Genomic DNA, 21,088 nt, shown 5'->3' with positions numbered 1-21,088 from the left:
AAAAAAAAAATGATATGCTAAGTATATTTAACTACATTTTATGACCTTTTAAAAAATGCCACCACAGGAGGAATATGCCCCAAAAGTTGGTCTATAAATCAATTGTCGTAACATATCCTGAAGAAACAACTTAAATGATAGTTTCCCAGAACATCCCATAAAAGCGTATTTAGGGGCACCTGGGTGGCTCAGTCGGTTGAGCGTCCGGCTTCTGCTCAGGTCATGATCTCACGATTGTGGGTTCAAGCCTCGCATCAGGCTCTGTGCTAACAGCGAGCTCAGGGCCTGGAGCCTGTCTTCAGATTCTATATCACCCTCTCTCTCTGACCCTCCCCTGTTCTCACTGTCAATCTCTGTCTCTCAAAAATAAATTAAAAATTTTTTTTTAAAAAGCGTATTTAAGTAGGGGTGATTAAAGTGCCATTAATACAAAGCCACATTAAACATAATCAGCTCTTTTTAAATTCAAAATAAAAATTACCAGACACTGAACAAAGTGATTTATGTACATACTCTTAATTCTCAAAGCACTGTGCAATGTGTATCCTCTCTTTTTTATGATAAAAGATACCTGAGGAAAAAATATTCAAAAGCTTGCTCAAGTCACGCAATTAGCAGTGCAGCCAGAATTTGAATTCAGCACAATGGACTCAAAATTCTTACTCCTTACCACTATGCTATACTACCTTCATATGTAAGAAATATTTATATACCAGGCAGTATGCTAGATTTTCTCTAGAATTCACACCGTACATTTTAGCAAAACTAAGGATATATGTTAACCTTAAGAGAGGGTCCAGATTAAGAGGTATGGATAATTTTTCCATAGGGGCAAAAACATTCAGTGCAATGGTTTGCAAATAATGATTTTATGTTTGGGAATGTCTGGATTTGAGTTTTTAGTTACTGATATAGATTCTAAAATGTATATATTTAATTTTTTTTGTAACTAATAACAGTTCACAGAAGAAAAGCTCGGCCAGGCAGAGAAGACAGAATTGGATGCTCATTTAGAGAACCTTCTTAGCAAAGCTGAATGTACCAAAATATGGACAGAAAAAATAATGAAACAAACTGAAGTGTTATTGCAGCCAAATCCAAGTAAGAAACTTTTTACCTTTGTCTGTCTTCCTGACTAATCTGATTAAGGGGTACTGTTAGTAGGGGTTTTTTTGTTTAAAAAACAAAAAAGTTTTGATAGCTGTTGGAAAACAAGTTTTTGGTTTGTGGCTTTAAGGTCTGTGGGTTTGTATGTGTTAACTTTTGGTAAAGAAGAGAGTGATAAACACCTCTTTGTGTACCACCTCTGACAAATTGACTAATAGTGTTTTTCATGCCTTTGTAGAGTCCTTTTGAAAACTCAATTTCAGGGAATGAGTTTTAATTTTAAGAGTTGGGAAGGGCTGCAAAAATAAATTAACCTATATAAATAATTAAGGAAAAATTACGTGAAAGCCTACATAGTTCCCAATTATTTGTGGTTGTGTTAAGTTTTACATTTTTACATAAATTATTCCATTTGATTTTCTGTAAGGTTTTTCAGATCATCCATCTCAATAATCTTTCAAATAAGGTGTACAAAAATTGTGTACTAATTGCAAATCACAAGTTAGCATTTTATACAATGTAGCTTAGTCAATTGGAAGTGGAAATTGAACTTGAACTGGTGTATTGACACCCAGTCTTTTCACTGTTGAGCTTTATACATCAAAACTGAAGAACAAAGCAGCAAATGCTTTCATTCCCTTTTGCCCCCGTATTGTGACCATGTTGTAAAATGCCATAAGCTTACTTTTAGGTACTAACTTCCAAGCTTTAAACTTTGTTGCTACTCTGTGACCCTGAAGCACTACACAAAATATTAGTGATTTTGTACATTTTATTTATGTATTTTTTAATGTTTGTTTATTTTTGAGAGAGAGGGAAACAGAGAGTGAGCAGGAAAGGGTTAGAGAGAGAGAGAGAGATACAGAATTAGAAGCAGCCTCCAGGCTCTGAGCTGTCCACACAGAGGCTGACGCTGGGCTCAAACTCACAAACTGTGAGACCATGACCTGAGATAGGTCGGATGCTTACCCGACTGAGCCACCCAGGCGCCCCAGTAAGTTCGTACATTTTAATTGAATTGTGGTGACTTTCTGAAATAGGCCTTTTGCACTTTGAAGCTTATTGTCTTTAAACACCATGTGGTATTTCTTACTCATTTAAGGCTACTTAAATTATATACCACAACACCTTAAAAAAGTAGTAGACATTTTTCCTTTTGTTCCTTGCCCTGTGCAGAGCTCCTCACATAAGTAGTCTGTTCTGTATGTTTTTCTGAATGGCAGACAAACTCATACACACCTGGGAAACGGGAATTTCATCAGCATAAAGTTACAGTGGCTTATGTAGTACGATTTTACGTTAGTGTTTTAAGTCTGAAGTAGTAAACAAAATTGGTTTTTTGTTTGTGCTTTGACTATAAAGTTACATAGATTATGAATGGTCAGGCCCAAACTTCACTTTCCTCTGAACTCTGTTATTTTTGGGGTACAGTTTGCCAAAACGTAGGGTTTTTCAGAAATCTATATTGCATTATAGCAGAATTGCCTGCATATTTTTTTAAGATTGTATTATGGTCTGTTGATTCCCTAATGAAATGAACATTTAGTTTAAATATACCAAATGTTTTATTAACTGAATGAAATCAGCATAGGATTCAACTTTGAACTTTTGACCAAGTAAGTAGAAATGCAACAAAGCTGAGAATCCCTTTCACAGTCAGAAAATGAAATTCTGAAATGCAATTAAAATCTTTTAAATGATTATGTTTGGACTGACTCATTATGGTTATAACTAACTTAAAGGTTTTAAAAATCCTGCTTAACAACTTCTGATGCTGCTCCAGAGTCTACCACAAGCGAGTATTATTCCAGCAGCCTATTTTATGTATTATAATTAATGCTTATCCTGGCTCCTGAAGTGTTTCTTATACTGGTTTGGTTCATTTTTAAAATTTTCGGTACACTATGTGAAGCTTCCACTTGTGGAGGAATTGTCTGGAGTGCTTAAAAGGAACCTGTTTATTTTAGCTTCTCTTTAGATTATAATTTTGATTCATAGTTAATCATTATTTCTGGAATCTGACTTTTTCTCATTTGTCTCTAAAAAACCTCACTGTTGGGTGGCAGTGTAAGTGTGAATATCTTGTGCATTACACTAACCAAGTGTTTATATTCAGATTTTACTGATTTCTTTTTCCTTTCCATGTATACCAGCCTTCCATTTTTGCTTTTGACCTATTTTGTATTGTAAGTTTATTGTTAATGTGAATACATGCTGAGAGATACATCTTGTACCTTAAATAAAATTAAATAAAATTAAGCCAAGATATTATATTGCTAATCTGTCTGTGACTCTTCCCTGCTTGGATTGTTCTATTTCCTATGCCTATATTTAGATTCTGGGAAGGAGAGAGAGCATATGAGCAAGTAAAAGTATGAAAAATATATTAGAAATATGTGACTCTATAGTTCTTACAGGTTCCTTGTATCTGTATTTTCATAGCTGGAAATCCCTGGTTTTGAAATTGAAATGAACATGTATTCAAAGTTAAAAATTAGACTGTGTATGAATGGGACAAAGGCAACTTCATTAGATATTAAGTGAATAACCAACTCTTAAAATCTCATGGAATACTCATCATAGACTTAGTTTAAGTAAATATTTTGTGCCAAAATATTTATCAGATTTCTAAAGTATAAGTTTCTTAGATCTTTATAATACTGTAACATAAAAATTGAAAATTCTCTCTTAAGATACGTACTTACGGGGCGCCTGGGTGGCTCAGTCGGTTAAGCCTCCGGCTTCGGCTCAGGTCAGATCTCACATTTGTGGGTTCGAGCCCCGCGTCAGGCTCTGTGCTGACAGCTAGCTCAGAGCCTGGAGCCTGCTTCCAGTTCTGTGTCTCCTTCTCTCTCTGACCTTCCCCCTCTCATGCTCTGTCTCTCCTGTATCAAAAATTAATAAAACATTAAAAAAAATTAAAAAAAAAAAAGATACGTACTTAGAAGCATGCTAACTTCATGTTTATTTTACAGAGTGATAAATGGCTCGGGGAGGTGGGGAGCAATCTTTTAAGTAGTTTTGCTTTTTTGAAATCATTGATAGTTTTAAACCTTTCTCCTAGATGCCAGGATAGAAGAATTTGTTTATGAGAAACTGGATAGAAAAGCCCCAAGTCGTATAAACAACCCAGAACTTTTGGGACAATATATGATTGATGCAGGGACTGAGTTTGGCCCGGGAACAGCTTATGGTAAGCAAAAGGCAAAAAAGATCTGCTAAGTTAATAACTTTACTTTTAGATTTTTACTACTTAGAGACATCATTAACATTTACCTGATATTAGTAAAATCATACTAGTAAAATCAGTTTTAACTTAAAATTTTTTATGTTTAAATTTTGGGTAAAGTGAGAAATATAGGTAACCAGTAAATATGTATAGTTCAGTGTAATATATTTAAGTGTATAATATTCTGAGAATTCACATTAATCTTTTTAGGTCTGGAAAGTTAAATGAATTCTTCACTGGTAATTCCATTGAATCTTGCAACTTCTGTTTACATTACTTCTTTTGCTATATTGTAATTTTGATTACATATGTCTCCGCTGGATGATTTCTTTAAAGCATTCTTGAGAGCTTATTTATTTTTATAATAAAATTCCTGGCACATAGTGTTTGAACACATCACTAGTGCTTTCATTACACAGTGATGTTGGTACCACAAAAATGTTAACAATGATTATCTCTGGATGTTTGGATTATGTTTTATTTTATTTTATTCATGTAATTCAAATTTTCTGTAATCATGCTTTACAGTTATGTCAGCTTTGTTAGTTGCTGTACTGACTTTTTAAATGTATAACTCTGAAGCTCATTATCCCTCAAATCTAATTTTCTCAGAATATAAGGCTATTTCAGATTTCTATAGCTTCTTTTCCTGTTCAAAGCTAAAAATGCTCTTTATTAATAAGACTTCTGCAAGAAATTAGTCTTTATGTGGGTATGAAATGGTAGATAAATGATTTTCTACATATATTACTGATTTATAAAATAGTTACTAAATTCTGGAACAAAAGGAACTTAAAGTTTTACTAGTTACCTTTATGTCAGAAGGAAATATCCTAAATACTATATAATGAATGACATTAATCCATTGACTGCCTATTAGATATGCAACTGAAACTTTTACATTGTGGTCTTCAAAACGTACTTCTTTCAGAAGTCTGAAAATGCTTAAAATTTTTATAGTTTTATTTCTAAATTTTAACTATTAATTTTAGAAAAATGTTAAACATTAAACAGATTTTTTTTTTTAATGCCTGCTTGTGTCAGATGCAGTTATATGGTGGTGGTCATAAAGGTACATAAAGGGCACCCAGCCCTTAACCTTCATCAAGCTGAAGGCCTAGTGGGGCATAAACCTTCAAAAAGCTTCTAATTTTTTTCCGTTTTTAATCCGCTGTTGAGTCTGTTTTTTCCCATAGTGATTCTATTATTGACTCTGCCCTGATTATCAGAATTGGGCTTTGTGAATCTATTTATTAGTAATTGATAGGAACTAACAATTGAGTATTTCAGTCATTGGGCTAAACACTACACAACATATATATTATTTCCATAAATCTTCACTTATATCCTACTTACAATATAAATTGTCTCCATTTTGAAGACAAGGAAACGGAGTCTTAGATTATATCATTTATCCATAATCTTACAGCTGGTAATTCAAATGGAGATATGTACCCAGACATGGAGCTTTTAACTACTGTGTTACATTATCCTCCTTGCCAATCAGATCTAATCTCATCCTAACATGGAGGAATCAAGATCCACAGAATTAAAACTTAATAGAGGTAGACCTGGGAGTAGAACCTTGGTCTTGTGTGGTTCCCTTTCCTTTGCTGTATATTCCACTGTACTTGTCCTGTTTAAACATTAAGGTATATGTGTTGCAAAACATGGATTTTTCTTTAACTTAAAATACAAATTTATACTATTATTTAAAGATACTTGAGGCCCATGCATTAATACAGAAACAGAAGACAAATTTTGACTTATTAAAATATTTTAAGCATTTTGCTTTTCTAAGCATATCTCCACTGTTTGAGCTATGACCATGAATACTTTTTAGTGTATTTATTCTCTTGTGTTCCATTGGTACACTTGGTACAATTAACTATGGTATATTAAGGACTTCATCTTTGTCATTTTTATTTAGATACTTATAATCTTAAATTTACCTTTAAAGTAAAACTAACGATAGTTAATTCTATTTTATTTTTGCTCAAGTAAAGAAGTGATGGCTAACTTTAAAGCAGATCAAATTGCTGATTTTATTTTCTGACATTACCAGAAAATGGTAAAAAACAAACAAACAAAAAAACCAACACTTTTTTCCTTTGCAGGTAATGCCCTTATTAAATGTGGAGAAACACAAAAACGAATTGGAACAGCAGACAGAGAGCTGATTCAAACATCAGCCTTAAATTTTCTCACTCCTTTAAGAAACTTTATAGAAGGAGATTACAAAACAATTGCTGTGAGTTGGAAAATGTTCCCTGTTTTTAGTAAAATATTTAGATATATAATTCCAGTTTTTAATGAATAATTTACCCTCTTATTGATCCTGTAGATGTAGCAGATTAGAAAATTCAAATAATCTAGCTAGGTGCATTCCAGCAGAAAGCAAAACTAACCAATATAAAGGACTATTGAAGATATGTACTCTATTTTTGTGTTCCTATAGTGTTATTGAGATTACATCAATTCTTGTTCATTACCAGCACTAAAATTTATAAAGAACTTCCTGAAATTATAAAAATATGGTACAAAATATCATGATAGTATAGCCATGTAACCATTCATTTAAACGGGGGGCCAAAAACCTAATTACTGGAAGCTATATTTCTGGTTGTTTGACTTCCTGGTTTTTTTACATCCCTAGAAGCCTCTTATCTTATCTTCACACAGCTGTGTTTTATTGCCAAAGAAATAAATACCACCTTCCCAAGCCTAATATTATTTTTTTGTTTGTTTTTTACAGTGATGGAGATCTAGGTGGACTTTTTTCCCTAAGATTTTTGCAAAATTATTCTTTATTGTAAATACTACTTTAAACTTTAATTTGCAGATTGCTTATTACAAATTATTTCAGAAACTCTGTTTCCAGTGAATTTGTTTCTGGGTAAAAAGTATTCCACCTGAGACAAAAGAAAAGCTACCAAGTTCAAATATGATTTAAAAGATTAGGTTGTCAATAGGAGGAAATTTGATATATGAAATCTGAAATTCCACTTTGGAGGAGTAGACCTGCATTCACTGCTATTCAGTATTCACTAGAGTCGAGTGTCACTTCATAGCCAATTTTGTAATTATAGATCTTTAGTAATGATTCATATGTTTAATGGAGAATAATCCTTTAAATGTGTATGGTTTTACAGGATTTTAGCATCATTACCCTTCTTTTTTTTCTTTTCTATATTTGTAGAAAGAAAGGAAACTGTTACAAAATAAGAGACTGGATTTGGATGCTGCAAAAACCAGACTAAAAAAGGCAAAAGCTGCAGAAACCAGAGCTTCAGTAAGTAGTATTTTTTAATAAAAAAACATTCTAGGTTGATAACTTTAAAATTTGTAAAATGTTTTACTCCTATACCATGCAAGCTATAGTCAATTATTAAGACTAGAATATGACTTGTGTTTTTAAACAAACTTTTCAGAGCTTAAAGCATCCAGATCAGTGCAAAATAGTCATATCAGCAGGCAGTATTATTTCAGCAATATACCTGTTGCTAAAAAATGAAAATTGTGAGAGCTCCTAAAGCTGTATCATATTCTTTTAAATATCATCCATGATGTTAGAAAGTATACTTTTGGAGATAGGTTTATTATAGTTGAAATAGAAAAAATAGTAATTAAGTAAGTGGAGGATGAATCAAATTTGAGATTACTTGTGTGTGACTTAAAAACTAAACTTGACTCCCTTTCCACATGTGATTCAAACTGACTAAAGGAGTTGTCACCCAAGAATTCCAAAACCATTCAAACATGGACTCCCAGGTGACTGTTTTGCAGGAGAAGAAATCCATTTGGATACATAAGTTCTGGAATCTTTTTCTTAAAATCAACCTCAGATTAGTCTTTTTAAATATAGTGGGTATATATTAAATGTAGTAATGTAATTATGTGTATATATATATATATTTATAACTTTACTAAAAGATTTTATTTATAAGCTTATTCTAGTATTTATACTGTTTATATTTCCATTCGAAAGATTGAAGACACTAATCAGATTTGAGATTTATGCCTTTAAGATAGTATGATATAAACAAGTATGAATTTATTAGAGGAGCATAACAAATTAATTCTTAACATGTACTTAGAGATACGTTTTGTTAAGAGGTATGATGCTCCCCCTGCCTTCTGACCCCAGTTCATTACCACTATCCTCATCAAGGACCCTTGCCTTAAGGAACATGCACCACAGTGCTGGCGGAAGTTGACTGTGGTGCTTGTTTTGGGAAAGAGGTTGAGACTTGGTTTACAGTAAAATTTAAAACTGATAAAATTGGTATTGGGTTGTGATGTCTTACAAAATTTCCCCCAAACCTTATGTGAGCAGAATAAATTTTTTGTAGAAATATTTTTTTTCTAGACTGCTCCCCTTTGGAAGATACTGTATTAGTTACTGATGGAGAGCTATCTTTGACAAGACATTGAATCCAAATTCACTGGCTATGTCAACTCAGAATTTATTATGATGTCATCATCAAAAACATGCTAACTTCCCAAAACAGACTTTTTGCAAAATAAGAACTTTAAAAATGAACGTTGTAGGTGGCGAGAGACTCTAAATTAGGATTAGTTTCTAGTTGCTAATAATAGATTTATGCAGTAAAGTATAAATAGATTTTTTAAGATAGTGATTTCATAATCAGGAAAAAAATGTTAAGATAAATAAGGATTATTTAGAAATAAGTGTTTGAACCAGAACAAAATCTCTTTATTCAAAATGCCTACATGTGCCCAATAATATTGTGGAATGAGAAGAATACCATTGTCAAGTGTCAGCACAAAACTTTCTTTAACAAGCACTTACAGGATAATGACTGTGTCTACTTTTTTACCTGAAAAAGTTCCAGAAAACTCATAGATTTAACACTGTAAAGGTCCTTTGGTCCTAGTGTAAAATTATTTTACCACTGCTATTAAAGTTTGTAAGAACTAAATACAATAGTAGACAAACTGAGAGATGTTTCCATTTGATATGTCCAGAAAAGATCTTGACAGCTTTTCTTTGCTGAGTATTGTTGAGGGCAGAATTTTTTTCCATTTAAAATAAAAATGAGAGAGTATACAAATGACTCTATTAGACAATTTTATTTTTACACAACTTTTCTATAATTTATATATTTCATAAAACAAATTTAACTGTAGCCAAATACTTAAAATGTTAGTCCAAAGAAAAATTCACATTTCCTGATTTTAGTTGTGTTCTTTTCCCCTAGATAACCAACTCCTTTTTCTTCAAACTTTATAGCAGTAAGTCTGAAATACTTTAGAAAGGAAAAGTCCTTAGTTTGTTATTACATAAAACCTTGAGGCCTGACTATATTTTGTGATCTCTGGTGGCGTTTATTTTCTGTATTTCTCTTCTGTTTACTTGAAGAATACAGAAAAATAGAAACCACTAGGAATATGCGTTTGCTTTTTTTTCCCTTCTTTGACACATTTCCTTGTTCCTTGTTGGCAGCTTGAAGAGGTTACTCTAATCTCAGAATTTCTTTGATTTCACTTTATGAATTTCCATGTATTGTTTTGTGAATAGTTATTTCTCTGCAAGTAAGGTTTGGGACATCAGGACTTTTTTTTTTTTTTTAACTTGCTTACTGGCTTCTTGTGACCTCTTTTTCAATTCTATATTTATCAAATGCTTATTTTTTTACAAGATGCTTTGCTGAGGAGTTCAGAGATAAGTAATGCAAAATTTCTGCAACCCTCAGTTTACAATCTAATATACTAGATTGGACTTTTTGATGATGTTAGCCCTACAAATAAAATATTTATGCCTGTATCCAGTATTGCTACCTTATTAACTTGTTATTAGTTAGCATGTTGAAGTAATGCAACATCAAAGGCATTTCTCAAAACTCTACCAGTTGAGAAGACAGAAAACCTACTTGAATGTTTCACACTGAACAAAAAACACAGTTTTGAAAATACTGTAGAACTTATGTCATAAGAAGCAAAGGCAAATAAAATTTCTGCATTTGAATTATAAGGCACTGACATTCATTAACCTAGCTTTATTTAGTCCCACATAAATTTTTAAAAATTATTTTAGACTTCTGCTAATGGGGAGAAAAAATCATCTGGTTTCAAAGCTAATATTTGGAGGCTTAGACCTTTCTTTCAGATATACAAATACAGAAAATACATCTTCAGATAACACAGATTTATGAATGTCCCTCTGCCTGCTTATTTCCACAGATGTCTAAATCTTTAATCTGTAAACTGAGCACCACCATATTACTTTAACCTTAATGTACATATATGAGAATTTAAAGCTTATTAAAAATACAAGGATTTACATGCCTTTCATACTTCCTTAGGGTATGCCAAGACCTGGCTGAGGCTGACTGAAAAGAAAATATGGTTAAAGGCATCATATATATTCATAAAATAGAAATGATCTTTGAATAGGAAAAATGTGGGTAGGCAGAAGGGCTTTCTCATATGTGAAAACTTAATAAAAATTGTACATAACTGTAGCAGTTTTTAAAGTGATGTTTTCTTTAAATGATTCTGATTTAAAATTAAGCATCAACCCGGTTTTTTTGTCTTTAAAAATTTGTATCTTCTGGAAATTTTTGAATAGGTACCACTATGTGACATTCCATAGAGCGATATAGTTTATTGTGGGGTGGTTTTTTTTTTTAAGAAGAAAGCCACTTTTTCAGCTCTCTTAATACTTGTTTGTGTGTTCTTTATTGTGAAGAAGTAATTTGTTTCACTGTGTTCATTGGTATAATGTGTTCTTTGTCTCTTACCTATGCACTTAAGCAACTAAACTCAGCTCGCCTTGAAGGAGATAACATTATGGTAAATTTCTCTTACATGCTCAACTTCCTGCATGTAAAATGGCTGAAGGTTTGTTGGCCTACTGTGTTTTCTACATCTTAAGTAAAGTGCCTTCTCTTGCTATTATCTGCATGTAAAAGTCTGAAGTAGTTGAAGCCATGAATTCATTAGTCCACCAAAAATCATAGGGAATGCTAGCTGAAGTAATACTGGAACTTGAAGAAAAGAAATTGTATTCTAATTGCCAAATATTATTATCTATGCCAAATTCAGATTTTAGAATATGACTTTATATGTAATATATAGTGCCTTTTATACTTAGTTAACTAAGACATTAATTTGGCTGGCACTTTGCATTTTTACTTTTAGCAAAGAAAATTAACAAAATTTACGTACAGAAAAGTACAAAGTATACAAATTTACTTTGTCTCTCAGTATCTTTGATGTTTAACTTTCTGAAACTCAACACTGAATTAATTTCTTCAGTTTCAGGCCAAGACACCCACTTCCCCCTGATAGTTTAAGGTATTTTTGTAATAGGAAGGCCCATTCACCTTCCAGTGCTATTTACTTAAGAAAGTTGCAGGATATTAATAGCCTTGGGCAAGAATTGGGAAAGAGCATTGTTCTATATATGTGAGCTTGATTTGAGGAAGTTTTTGAGATGTTAGTAATTTTTAATTTTTAACAAAATAGAAATTTGTAAAATCTGAATATATCCCCAAAACTCATAAACATTAGCCAGCAGCAATTTATAGATATAGTGTTTGACATTATACTCCTAGATAAATTACTTCCTTAGAAGTGGCATGGAATCTGTAGTACAGTTTATAATAAATTTGCAGTCAATTGTTTTTATTCCATTAGCACTTAGCCAGGGTGCAGGGCAGGCAGAAATATATGTAGAGAATATTTAAAATGCATTTTTGTTGTTTTAAACTACTGTGATTATCGAAGCCCTGGCTAAATCAGGGCTTTCGTTACATAGCAAGAGAATGCATTCATTTATTTCCATTGTCCTGTCTGTAGGTGAATGAAAAGTGTGAGACTATTTCAGTCATTGGTAATCATATATAAATCATAGGGTGTTTTTTGTTTTGTTTTTTTTTTAGGTAAAAGTATCCTAAACAATTAGCAAGATTATGTTCCATTTATTAGGCATTTGTTTTACTACTGATGTCACTTACTTTTAGTAAGATGTGTTTAACTCTGGTAATTTTAAACTCCTTATTTCTTAAGTTTATTGTGCCCCACCAGTGGCTATACCAATGTTCATTGTCTATTAATCCTTGCTTTATTTTAGTTTCCTAAAATTTGAGAATTTTAGACCTAAGTGAGAAATTATAAATTGTTTAGTCCAAACCTCTCATTTTACAGATTAGAAAATTACAACTAAGAGGGGCTAAATAGTCCTGGTTTGGGAAACTATTATTCTTAGTAATTTATAAAATTAGTATAATACTCAAAAATTAATAGTATTGATACATATGAAGGCATACTTTCACAGTATATTAAACTATACTGATTTACTTTCTATTGTGTTAATGTGATTCTGGAAAAGGAAAGTATGCCATTTGAATTTAAAATAATTACATTTTTCTATACTAAGTTGTAGAAATGTTAAATTCCAACTTTCTTTCATGCTGTATATTTTTCTCTAATTTTTAATGCTGGCTAGATTTGGGCAGAGGAAGTGACAAAAGTAAGTAAATTATTAAAGTACAGAATTATGAAACAAGAATTTAATTGTTACACATTCAGTAAATATTTCTTGGACAACAGCTATGGGGCCAGTCTTTGTTAACAGTCTTTGTTACAATATCTTTGTTACTTATAAAATCTGAAAATTACTCTAGAAAGCTCAGATCTCTTTGGCTAGTAGTAGCTCCACAGAGCAGTAGAACCATACTACAGAGATGTACTTTGCACACACTCTGATAAATACTAGATACGTGCTACATTAAGTAGTAGTATTTATAGTGCTTACCAGGAGACAGTTTAAATATTTGGTTTACTTACATGACAATTTTGTAAAATATAGTTTACACCATTGCTTGTATATTCAGAGATTGAATGTATCATATGTCACACAAATGAGTTTCCTAGGTAACTGAAGCTTGGTCCTCCACCAGAGCTAAGTCTTTTGTCACTTTAGTTGAAAATAGTTCTAAAACAGTATTTTACTGCTCCATTAAATAAATATAGTATAACATATATTTAATTTTATTTACAGTTAGGGTCGTTCTTATGAATGTACATTATTGTACTGTATAACAATTAGATCTGTTGTTTGTGAAGTATGTTGTCTCCTCCCTCAGTGTTGGACTGTCACTTAGCAGCTGTCCATATACTGCTACTAGTAGTCCCTCTTTCTGTATTTCCATTTCTCATTTTCGTCTAGGTTGGGAAATAAAGTAAGCAAGAATTTAAGGAATAAAATTATGACTTTAGTGCAGTATGTTTCAAATGCTATTTAAGGTCTTCAGAAGCAACCTCCACACGAAGACAATGCTGGAGATGGAGGCCAGGTGGTAACTGAGGCCCCTGACTATTTTTTTCCTCCAAATTTTAGCTTTTTATTTTTTGACTTTGTAGGAATGCTTACTATACAGTCTGTTCCCTGCATAGGTTATGAGGTTTTTGACTCTATGAACTGGAAATCCAGTATGAAATGCCTGACTTCCACTCTCATCCCCCCATTGTGAAATCCACTTGTCCACTTAGTTATGGTTCTGCCTTGGCCTCTGGCTGTTCCTGAACCTCTAGCATGAAAGGAGGGCAGAGTAACTTGGAAGAGAATATAAGCTGAATGAACAGTAAAACCAGGGTCTCTTCCACTCTAGTTAGCACCAAAAAATTTCTGATTCTGCAGTCTCTGTAAGTTTGGGAAATGTGATATATATAATGGGAAGAAAGTCATGAAACAAATATTGATAGTGTGTGTGTAAAACTTAAGAAAATAGTGCCATAATGGATTTAGGGAGATTTTTTTTTTCCATACTTCTGTCGTTTTTATTATTTAAAAAATAAATAATTTTAAAACTTCATATTCTTCAAATGTTTTAGGACTTAAGCCTAATAGAAAAAATAACACTTAACAAAATTTCACAGCAAATGCCTCAAAAGCATAACCAAAATTTCTAGTTTATAGTTACCCAGTCCTGATATCCCAGAATAACAAATTCTTGCCCTTTTCCCACGTTACATCCTAAAAGAATTCTTCTTGCTTCCCTAACCCAAGTTATGCTGTCATATACTCTGGCAGGAGAAGATCTTTTCCCTAGAACTCTTATGTCTTAAATGTAAAATTAGTCAGGGACGGAATAAAAACACTTTAAACTCACTGTCTTTAAACCCTTTTTTCTTTCTAATATGGATCATTCTCTTCCTAAGTAAATTGATTATGCCAAACCTATTTCAGGTACGTCAGCCCTTCAGATTAATTATTATGATCATTATATGTGTCAGAGGTAGAGATGGTTGGGACACTTGACTGCAGCTACCCCAGGCCTACACGGAAACTTGTTCAAATTTTGCTCAAAACTGGAAGACTGATCTCTTATCCTTTATGAGATCATTTTATAACTTTTTTAAATTCAAATTTCTTAACTAAAAACACTTCCACTTCATACTCAGACTTCCCAGTTACTTAATCTATTATCTAGCTGGCTTGCTTACACCTTGTATAGAAATATTGCTATTTAGTAGGCTTTTCTGCCATTTCTACTAAACGCCATTAAATCAAATTGACTTTCACTAGTCTTGTTTACTTCTGAAGATCATTTATTTTGGGTTTATAATGGTATCTTCTATTAAAACCTTTTTGTATTCAACCAAGCAAAACAATAAATAATGCAAGTGTAACTCTGAAGTGATTGGTTTTCCTTAACACTTTACTTAGGAAGAACATTGATTCTTTTCTTCTCCTGGGACTTTTTTCTGATTCATACTAGCTTCTAGATGAAACTTGTAACTTCAGTTCTGTTATCAAAGCACTATGCATTCTGGTTTCAGTTAAGTAAAATTTAATTTTAACTTTTGAATTATTGAGTAACTCAAACTTATTTCTGTAAATCCCATCTAGTGGTCACTTCTTGGTCACCTCTGCCACGTCTATTGCCAATGGGATGAAAATGATTATAACAACTGATTATCTTATTCCTTGTTGACTGATTCACTAGTTTAATAATTACCACAGAAGATTGATGGAGAGAGATGGGATGTGCAAAGAAAAAGTTTAGACCTAGTTTTTATACTTACTACAGTCTTAGAAATATTCCTTGGCTGGGTGGGGGAGCTGTTTATCCTGGAGAGGTAGTAGAACACATCAGTATTAATGATAATATCACCAATGATGATTCCCAGTGTGGGATATGCTAACTATTTTGAGTGAGCTGTGAGATTTTATTTTTCTCCTCACTTCCTACCAGCCAACTCTGGCTAAAGGCTTAAGATGTGAGTATTTACTGTTTTCAGGTAATGTTGATTTTTTTAGTGAACTATTTTGTCCTACCACTGAACCTATATCAGAGGGTTGAAGCTAGTAGTAGTGGTGTGGTATTATATACACCTCTTTCCAGCCCGGAGGTCAGTGACTTTACCTTGGTAGCTTGAAATGAGCTGTGGTTGGGGTATTTGTACCATGAAAATCCACACATTAGAACTCTCCCCACCAACACCAGCCAGTTTACCAGGACACTACTGATTAAAAGTCACCCATAACTTGCAGAAAAACCCTAGTATAGCTTGTAGATAATAGTGATGCCTAAGCCATATTTTATGCAAAGTTTGAAAAGAAAGCTCAAAAGAAGGTCACCCCTTATGCAAAAAGAGTCCTTAGAACCTAAAAACTGTATGCCTAGAAACAATATGTTTGGTAACTAAGTATAAGAAGTTAAAATCTGGGATACCTGGATGGCTCAATCGGTTAAGCATCTGACTTCAGCTCAGATCATGATCTCATGAGTTAGAGGTCATAAGGTCGTGAGTTCGAGTGTCACATCGGTCTGCACTCTCAGTTCAGAGCCTGCTTCCAATCCTCTGTCTCCCTTTCTCTCTGCCCCATCCTCCCTCGCACTTTCTCTCTCAAAAATAAACATTTAAAAAAAATAGGTTAAAATCTTAGGGCTTCACTCTTAAGTTTTTTCATTTGAGATTAAAGGCTATGTTTAACTTCAAAGTAAATATAGTAATAATTGAGAATTTTTTCAAATATTATACATATAAACTAGTATTCTTAAGATTTAATAAAATTTTGTGACATTTTATATATTGATATATATGTATATATTGACATGACAAAATATATGACCGTACTGTCCCATAGTAGTGTTTCTAGGCTTTTATGTATATATCGTTAAGCTGTGACATTAATAGATTCTTTAGAGTCCAGTACTGGTAAGGACTGCATTCTGTCTAGATTGAGAAATATAGAAAAGCTGAGGTATAGAGATCAGGGACCAGTTTAAACTCGAAGCAGAATGAGAGAATTGCCAGCTCATTATTTGGGGTTTACTTGGGAGATTTGTAAACTGTCTAAACAAATGTACATAAAATGGACTAAGTCATCAAGCAGAATTCTAAAACTATGTTCCAATTTAAGTCTGAACAGGAATTGAGAATAACCCAAAGTGAATTTGATCGTCAAGCAGAGATTACAAGACTTCTGTTAGAGGGAATCAGCAGTACACATGTGAGTGTTCATTAACTGGAAATTTATTTTAAACAGAAGACTTTGATGGTCCTAAGGCACTTTGAGGGGGAAAAACTGAACTTGTTTTTTCAGTCACTTTATCATGGAAATTTATATTGTGGCACTTTTCAATACATGAAGAAATATTTTAAATTTTCGTTTATATCTCATCACCTAGTTCTCTCACTATCACCACATCCATTTGTTGGTCTTTATTGGCCACACAGTGTGTTGTTACACTGTTAACTGCGGTCAGTCTTGATAAGCCTTGTCGTAGAATGCTGGCTGCGGGTATTTCTCCATGAGTATATGCTGTGCCTGTTGCACTTTGGAATATAACATGTTTGAGTAGATTATAGAGCTGAGAAGTAACTGTCACTTTCCTTTACAGGCCCATCATCTCCGCTGTCTGAATGACTTTGTGGAAGCACAGATGACCTACTATGCACAATGTTACCAGTACATGTTAGACCTCCAGAAACAACTGGGAAGGTGGGAATCTCTTTTTCACACATGAAACTCCTGATGAGAAATTCAGATTTTTGTATATGAACTTAATATAGAGGTGAAGATTCAAAGAATTAAAGGCTTTTGTTAGCTTGCTTCAAATCAGATTTTTTACAGGGAAGTAATTGTCAGACTTGTGAGGTAACAAAAACATTTTGAACTCTTCTGGCATCCAAAAGTGTTTCAAGTTCACTTTTCTCTGCAATACCTTTGCAGTTAATTGAGGAAGATTAACTAGTTACATTGCTCTTAGAGATTAACTAATCTATACTTATTCACTGCTTAAAAAGGTTTTAGAATAGTCTGTAACCTCAGACCCATTGATGTTATTATTAAATAACATCGATTTATTGTTATATTTAAAATTATATTTTAATACACCTTAAAGCAAAATGATAGCCTATAACGTGCATAGCTGTCATTCATTCATCAGATATTTATTGAACACCTGTCATACACCAAGCACTGTTCTGTTCTCTAGGATTATATCAGCAAACAGAACCGGCAAAATTGCTTACCTTATGGAGCTCACATTTTAAGGTGACTCTAGAAATAAAATGATGTATAGGACAAACATGGTCTCTATGAGGTCTAGATAGAAATATCTAGGTATTTAAAGTCTAGCTAGAAATAAAGGCCATTGGTGGACATGCCAGGTGGCAAGTGGAAAGGTAGAAGTGCAGGTTCCTACAAGGGACATCTGTGACTCAGGTGGGGCTAGCAAAGTTTCACAGATGAAATTATTTTATTGGAAATACTTTAGATGAAGAAAGGGACAGGGACAGCAAATATTCAGACAAAGGAAGAACACGCATGTACAAAGTCCAGGGAAAGAGGGTAGTGTGGCAGGTTCAGGGAACTGACAGTAGTTCATGCTGTCTGGAGTATACATGGTTTTTGGATTAAAGAATGGGGTGGTAGATGAGGCTAGACCAGTGAAGCAGGGTCATGTCACCAGTGTCCTGTAAAGTAAGTAATAGTAAGGAGTTTGACATTTATATAGCAAGAAGTCATGAAAGGGAGTGAGTGATACGTAATATTTGATGAAGAAGTATCAAGAGAAATTATTTTAAGAAATAAGTTTTTTTTTAAGTTGCTTCGATATTTTTTTCTGCATAAGCCTTTAAATTAAAACTAGACCTTGAACAAAATTAGGCACATCCACAAAACCAATTTTAGATCTTAAAAATTAATTGTAGCCTAATACCATAGGTTATTTCAATAGGATTTAAAGAAGATTTATACTTGTATATATTTGAAGGTTTGTTACTGATGTTTATTATATACCCAAAAGCAGAACACCACTTTATCCCCACATTATTACAACTATTTTAAGCCCAAGAAGCCTTAGTCCTTTCTTTTCACTGTGTCCAGATACTCTGGGAGTGCAGCAGAAGGGATGCTGTTGTTACCTTTCATACTTGAACTCTGCTTAAAGCCACACAAGTGCTTGGAACTCTGCCACTCACACAAAATGCTAGTTATTGCACTTTAGGGTAAGCTCAGACATACAGTGAAAAGAGTGCTGTTGTTCTAGGGAAGAAAGTCTGGTTGTCTCTCTACCCTCAAAGAATTAAATTACTGGTAAGGACCAGTGATAGTGTATAGGAGTATTCAAATGCAGAACTTGACAAATCATCCAATTCCATGCTAATTCAGAGGCTATTTCTGAGAGGTAGAACCAGGTTAAAATGGCAATGTTGGTAGTAGTAGTAGAAACTGGAAAACAGTAATCATTTAGGAAGGGCTCCCGTTGTCCCCAGGCACTCCTCTTGATACCTCATACGTAATGTTACAGTCCTCACACCCATGAAGATAAGTGCTATTATCTGCATTTTACAGATGAGGAAACAGAAGCACTAGTTACAAGGCTAGTAAATGTATTTTATTTTTAAATAATTAGAAGGTTTTAATACATCAAGCTACAGTGGCAGAAAGTCTATAGGTTTTTCAATGTATCAATAAAAGTTCTTAGAAGGTAAAAATGGTCTTTCGGGGGTTTTGTAGTTATTTGGTTGGGGGGTGGGGAGGGCAGGTTGTTTTTCTTTTTACCGTTAATTCCCCCAAACTGACATAGGTAAATGTCAGTGGCAAACAAAGGTTAATTATACTATTAAACTTGAACGTAAAATTCCATGGTTAGAGACTTTAAAAACACATGTTGTGTATACACACACTTATGTGGGGAAAGAGAGTTTATATTTTTTAATATTCAGAAATGTATATGTTTAAGCACTGCTGAGGAACTGAGTTCACTGAGGAAGAGATGCTAGGAAATGTGTTCCTAACTTTATAGTAAAACCTGAATTAGAAATTAGATCTTTTTGTCATTAAAACCCTGTTATTCATCAGAGAAAGTTTTGCTTTTAATTTTTAAAAATGCAGTATTCCAGGCATGAAGAAACAGTGTAAACAAAACAGGTCAGATCCCTGCCTTCATTGAACCTGCATCTATTTGAGGGTTGAGGGAAGTAGAAAATCAACATGGATGTGAATTACATGGTATATTAGAAGGTGATACATGCTATGAAGAAAAATAAGCGGAAAAGTGCCTTGGTTAGGGGTAGAGGTTTGCACTAGTTAGAGAAGACAAACTGGAATAAAGAGAGGAAGCAAAACATACAGGCATCTGAGAAAAAATGTTCCAGGAGAGGGTACAGCAAGTACAAAACCCTGAAGCAGGAACAAAGCTGTAATGTTCAAGCAGCAGTAAGGAGGGCTCGGCCAGAGATGAATGGAGGAGACGTGAAGCCGGGACACACAGGACTTTGGCCTTTACTCAGAGATGAGAAGCCTTTGAGGGTTCTGCCCTGCAAGTGGCAGATTCAGTTAGCCTCTAATAGGACTATTCCTGCTGCTCTGTTAAATGTTAGAGGGCACAGGTGGAAGCTAACAGACCTGTTTGGAGCTGATTGCAATATTTTAGCCAATCCAGTCAGGAGATGATGGTGGCTTGAATCATGGTGATTGTGATAGATGTGGCAGAAATGATCAAACTCTGGATATATTTTAAAGGCAGAACCAGCAGGATTTGCTGACATTTCATTTATATAGGGCTTAGAGGAGTCAAGAACTACTGCAGGTGTTTGGCCTGTGCAACCGAAAGTATGGAGCTATAGTTAATTAAAATGAGGAATGTCACAGCAGGAGGAGGTTGAGGTGGTAGATCACCCCAGTTTTATACCAGAAGCCTAGTTTTAGACATAATGAAGTTTGAAATGTCTATTAAACATCTAAGTGGAGATACCCAGTTTTAGGATATGCAGGTCTGGAGTTTGGGAGCTAAATTAGAGATTTAAGTTAGAGAGTGGTCATCATCAAGGAAACACAAATCAAAACCACACTGAGATACCACCTCACACCAGTCAGAGTGGCTAAAATGAACAAATCAAGAGACTATAGATGCTGGTGAGGGTGTGGAGAGATGGGCACCCTCCTACACTGTTGGTGGGAATGTAAACTGGTGCAGCCGCTCTGGAAAACAGTGTGGAGGTTCCTCAAAAAACTATCCATAGAACTCCCCTATGGCCCAGCAATAGCAATGCTAGGGATTTACCCATGGGATACAGAAATGCTGATGCATAGGAGCACATGTACCCCAATGTTCATAGCAGCACTGTCAACAATAGCCAAAACATGGAAAGAGCCTAAATGTCCATCACCTGATGAGTGGATCAAGAAGATGTGGTATATATACACAATGGAGTACTACATGGCAATGAGAAAGAATGAAATCTGGCCATTTGTAGGAAAGTGGA

General features: G+C 33.8%; 1 protein-coding gene across 3 annotated transcripts in view; it reads left to right on the top strand.

Moving 5' to 3' along the window:
* The window catches only part of SH3GLB1 (SH3 domain containing GRB2 like, endophilin B1), a 34,525-nt gene that overhangs the window by 9,744 nt on the left and 3,693 nt on the right, over nucleotides 1-21,088 (top strand). Inside the window, exons 2-9 of one of the 3 annotated variants that reach the window (XM_029946842.1) lie at nucleotides 960-1,101; nucleotides 4,172-4,300; nucleotides 6,454-6,587; nucleotides 7,536-7,628; nucleotides 11,114-11,152; nucleotides 12,810-12,833; nucleotides 16,734-16,823; nucleotides 17,215-17,315. In XM_029946842.1, the coding sequence (XP_029802702.1) occupies nucleotides 960-1,101; nucleotides 4,172-4,300; nucleotides 6,454-6,587; nucleotides 7,536-7,628; nucleotides 11,114-11,152; nucleotides 12,810-12,833; nucleotides 16,734-16,823; nucleotides 17,215-17,315 (752 nt within the window). Of the gene's footprint in view, nucleotides 1-959; nucleotides 1,102-4,171; nucleotides 4,301-6,453; nucleotides 6,588-7,535; nucleotides 7,629-11,113; nucleotides 11,201-12,809; nucleotides 12,834-16,733; nucleotides 16,824-17,214; nucleotides 17,316-21,088 lie in introns of all 3 variants that reach the window. The other 2 variants (XM_029946841.1, XM_029946843.1) reach the window with 2 other exon arrangements.

This window comes from Suricata suricatta, chromosome 8 (genome assembly GCF_006229205.1).
Source record: "Suricata suricatta isolate VVHF042 chromosome 8, meerkat_22Aug2017_6uvM2_HiC, whole genome shotgun sequence".
Lineage (NCBI taxonomy): Eukaryota > Metazoa > Chordata > Mammalia > Carnivora > Herpestidae > Suricata > Suricata suricatta.
This window is presented reverse-complemented; position numbering and strand designations above follow the sequence as displayed.